This window comes from Fukomys damarensis, unplaced genomic scaffold (assembly GCF_012274545.1).
Source record: "Fukomys damarensis isolate Sample0158 unplaced genomic scaffold, DMR_v1.0_HiC HiC_scaffold_13, whole genome shotgun sequence".
In the NCBI taxonomy this organism is placed as follows: Eukaryota; Metazoa; Chordata; class Mammalia; order Rodentia; family Bathyergidae; genus Fukomys; species Fukomys damarensis.
Window position 1 is genome coordinate 10,817,101 of NW_022900925.1, and position 4,393 is coordinate 10,821,493.

A 4,393-nucleotide genomic window follows, 5' to 3' on the forward strand; every position below is an offset into this window, starting at 1 on the left:
TTTTTGGACCTCAGAGTATAAATTATATTTTATATATATATATAATTACGGGCCTGGCTGGGCTCACATAGCCATCATTGCATCAAACACTGAGATGAGAGGATAGACTGCTCCTCAACAGAGGTGATGCGCAAATATTCAGAAGAAGAAACAAAAAGACAACAAAATCTTTTTAGTTTCTAGGAAGAACTCTGTGGGACAAAGAGCAATAATAAGACCACTGTGTATCTGCTTTGTGCTTCCTACATTACAAAATACTTGTCATAAACCAAGTGTGGTGGTTCACGCCTGTAATCCCAGCACTCAGGAGGCTGACGCAGGAGGACTGCCATGAGTTTGAGGCCAGCCTGGACTCCATAGTGAATTCAAGCCCAGCCTGAACTACATAGCAAGGCTCTGTCTCCAAAAAACAAAAACAAAAACAAACAAACAAACAAACAAAACTTGCCACCTTGTCCTTCTGAATCCTTACAACCAGCCCATGTGGCATCACATTACTTTGTACTCAGAGGAGGCAGTTGAGACTAAGAGTCTTAAAGGGGTTTGGCTAAGTCTTCAGACAGGTAAGGAACTCAGGAGGGGCTATGGAGAGGAGCCTGCAGACAGACAGGAAGAAGACACTGAGCCCACGCAGCTTCCTTTACATGACAAGCTCTCCCACGTCCTCCATCACCACATCCTCCCCTCTACCTCCTGAGCTGTGGTCCTTCTGCCTCCACCTCCCCACGGCCTCTCTCCTTTATCGTTCTCATCCCGCCAGCTTCTGACACACCTTTTCTCTGACCTTTGCTCTGCTCCAACCTGTTTTCCTCTGGACCCAGGAACCTCCAACTCACTCTCACTCACTGCCTGCCTGTTCTGACGTCCTGCCATGTGCATAGGAAAATGTGCCCGCTGCGTGGGGCTCTCACTCATCCTTCTCTCCCTGGTCTGCATTGTGGCCAATGCCCTCCTGCTGGTGCCTGATGGGAAGACCACCTGGACCAATGACCATCTCAGCTTGCAAGTCTGGCTCATGGCAGGCTTCATCGGTGTTGGCTTGATGGTGAGGAGGCTGGAGCACGGGCCAGGGACCTGGGTGCCACTCTGTAGGGTGCTGGACAGAATGGGGAGGGAGAAGGAAAGGATTTGGAGGAGATGGAAAGGTCTTGCTGGGGTCTAGAAGCCTGCCTAATCTGCTCCAACATGCTAAGCACTTTGTAGATGGCCCTGGAGGAATCTTAGCACCCTGAGCTGAAGCTTTGAGGGGAAGGGGAAGGCAAGGAGCTTGAAGTCTCTGAAGAGCTTCCCTTCTGGGTGGGAGCATGTCCTACCTTCCCCTCTCTGCCTCCACTTTTAAGCAGATGGGAACACCTCACTACCAGGCTAGTAGCAGAAGGAGCAGCTGGTTGTGTGGGAGGTTACAAGGACCTGGTAATAATAGGCACGGACGGGGCACTGAAAATGCCTGGAGCCAGGGTGACAGCACAGATCAGCCACTCTACCTACCAGCTTCGTGTCTCCCTTCTCCTCCTCCACACCCAGCCACCCTCAGCCCGCACTTCTGGGCGCCCACTCTGTGCTGAGTGCTACCGATAAGAAACTCACAACTTAGGTCTGTATGACAGAAAAGGAGCCCTCAAGCCTTCTGGAGACTAGAACCTGGCAGAAAAAATGGGGGAAGAGGAATCACACACCCCAGACTTCCTAAGCTCTGCCTTCCAACTCTCTCCTCCTCTAGAACTTTTGGATGATTAACCCAGTACAATACCTTCATGGGGCAAAGATGAAAGATCTGGCTGGGCTAGTGGGTCATGCCTATAACCCAGGCACTCTGGGAGGCTGAGGCAGGAAGATCACAAGTTCCATCCTGGCTTGGGTGATTTTGTGACTTAATGGGGCTGTCTCAGAACTAAACAGGGTGGATAGAGATGTAGCTCAGTATGAAGGTTATGAGTTCAATCTCCAGTACAAAAAAAAAAAAAATTACCCAGCACAGTTCCCGAATTCTCAGGACAACTGACTGATTAGGTCTTCTGGGAGAGTTTTACCTTTGTCCCTTTTGCTAGTCACACCTCTGTTAGCTAAATGGGGATAGCTCTCTCCTTTAACCAACAATCCCTCCTACCTTCTGACTTCTCTAGTCCTATTTCCCACCTCCTGCATAGATTTATGGCTGTTGGGTTCTACTCCATCTCTGACCTTGCACCCCACTCTCTCGGAGCTGTCACACTTCTCCCAGATACTTACAATCACCCAGTGCCACATTGTGCCCCTTCTCCGGCCTAAACTTCCCCCAACTCGTCCACCCAGCCTAACTAGTCTGCTTCAGGAGAAATCTCCACAAATGCACACTCAACATCCTCACCCACGGCTGCCTCGCTCCCCAATTTCACTGACTGTCACTCTCAGGAGGTGCCACATCAGACCACAGGGACACAGACAAGGTCCTTGCCCCCTGCTCTCCCTGATGCTGCATTCCCACTGATGAAGCAAAAGATACGAAGGAAAAAAGACTAGAAGCCTCATGGCAGCAAGGAGCCCCTCATATGTTGGCTGCTGTGTGCCTGGTGCCTACATCAGGGCTTCCACCTAACAGGCACTTGGTGAATAGTCACTGAATGAATTAAGGAAATAAGTAATCAAGACAATTGCAGATTGGAGTAGGTACAGTTATGAAATAAAGAGCTCCTCGCCAGGAGTGGGGGCTCAAGCCTGTTAACGGGAGGCTGAGGAGGGAGGATCGCTGTAAGTTCGGGACCAGCCTGGGCTACATAGTGAGTTCCAGGGCAGTCTCAACTTCATAGTGAGACCCCATCTCAACCCCCCTCAAAAGAAACAAAGAGCTCCTAGTGAAAAGTGGGGGCGGCCTCTGTGTGTGTGTGTGTGTGTGTGTGTCCTGAGGATTGAACCCAGGGCTTTGTGCATATTAAGCATGTGTGCCACCACTGAGCTATACTTCCAGCCAGAGCCACAGCGCACAGTCTCAACCCCCCCAAAAGAAACAGAGCTCCTAGTGAAAAGTGGGGGCGGCCTCTGTGTGTGTGTGTGTGTGTGTGTGTGTCCTGAGGATTGAACCCAGGGCTTTGTGCATATTAAGCATGTGTGCCACCACTGAGCTATACTTCCAGCCAGAGCCACAGCGCACAGCATTTCCAGGGAAGCCCTTCATTACAGGATGTCTCAGCTCACACACAAAATGACCAAAACAGGTAAGAAGGTCGCAAACAGGAGTTCCATGCATCTGAGGATCAGATTGGCAGCCAGCGTAGCTGAGGTTTAATGAGATGAGGTCTGAGATGGGCAGAGACCAGACCATGTCACCCTTGAAAGATAATGAGTAATCCAAAGTAGGAAACTACTGAAAAACACTTCCACATTTTTGACATTTTATGACTTTTTTTTTTTTTGTCTTGACGACTGAACCCAGGTCTTCGGGCATGCTAAGCTCCCATGTTACTATGAGCCACACTCCCACCCTAGCCTGGGGATTCTTATAAAGTGAATGCTTCTATGTGCCCAGAACCCAGATCATGAATCAGTACAAGAGTTCTAGACATGCCTCTCACCAGGCACTTCCCTCCTCCAACAAGGTTAACCATTTTCCTGTCTTCTACTCTAACCGCACAGACTAGTTTGGCATGGTTACTGCCTATATCAGTGAAACTATAAAGTATGTGCTCTTTTGTATCTAGCTTCTTTAATTTACTATGAAATTTATGAGTCATCTGTATTATTATGTGTGACTGCAGTTTTTTAAAATTTCTTATATATTCCATTGTGAGAATTTATCTCAATCTATTTAAACATTCTGAGGTCGATGGACATTTGGAACCAGTTTGGCTTTATTGCTACTGTGAACATTCCTAGGTGTCTTTAAGTGAACATACATGTGCACTTCTTTTTTGTTGTTGTCATGTCTGTTCAGTTTGTTTTTTAAGACAGGGTGACTGTCTTAAAAAGGCTGGCCTCAAATTCATGGTGATCTTCCTGCCTCAGTCTCTTGAGTGCTGGGATTATAGGCATGCACCACTATGCCCAACATAAAATATTATTTATTATAAATGTATTTTTGAGCTTCTGAAGATTGAACCCAAGCCTCTGCACAAGGTAGATAAGCATTCTACTACTGAACTACATCCCCCACTCAAAAACTTTTTAAAATATATTTTTAAAAAATTGGTTGTCTGTAATCCCAACACTCGAGTTCCAGGTTAGTCTCAACTATATAGTGAGACCCTGTCTCCAAAAAAAACCCTAAATAAATAAATAAATAAAAATTGGTAAGCTAGCCAGCTACTTGGAAGACTGGAGCAGCAGAAGCAAACCTGGCTAACACAGACAGGCTTTGCCAAGAAAAGAGAGAGAGAGAGAGAGAGAGAGAGAGAGAGAGAGAGAGAGAGAGAGAGAGAGA

General features: G+C 47.4%; 1 protein-coding gene across 1 annotated transcript in view; it reads left to right on the forward strand.

Annotated features, from left to right (window-relative positions):
- Positions 1-871: 871 nt before the first annotated feature.
- Positions 872-4,393, forward strand: part of Tm4sf5 (transmembrane 4 L six family member 5) — a 6,057-nt gene continuing 2,535 nt past the window's right edge. Inside the window, 1 exon segment of the mRNA XM_010605777.2 lies at positions 872-1,045. Coding sequence (XP_010604079.1) covers positions 872-1,045 — 174 coding nt within the window.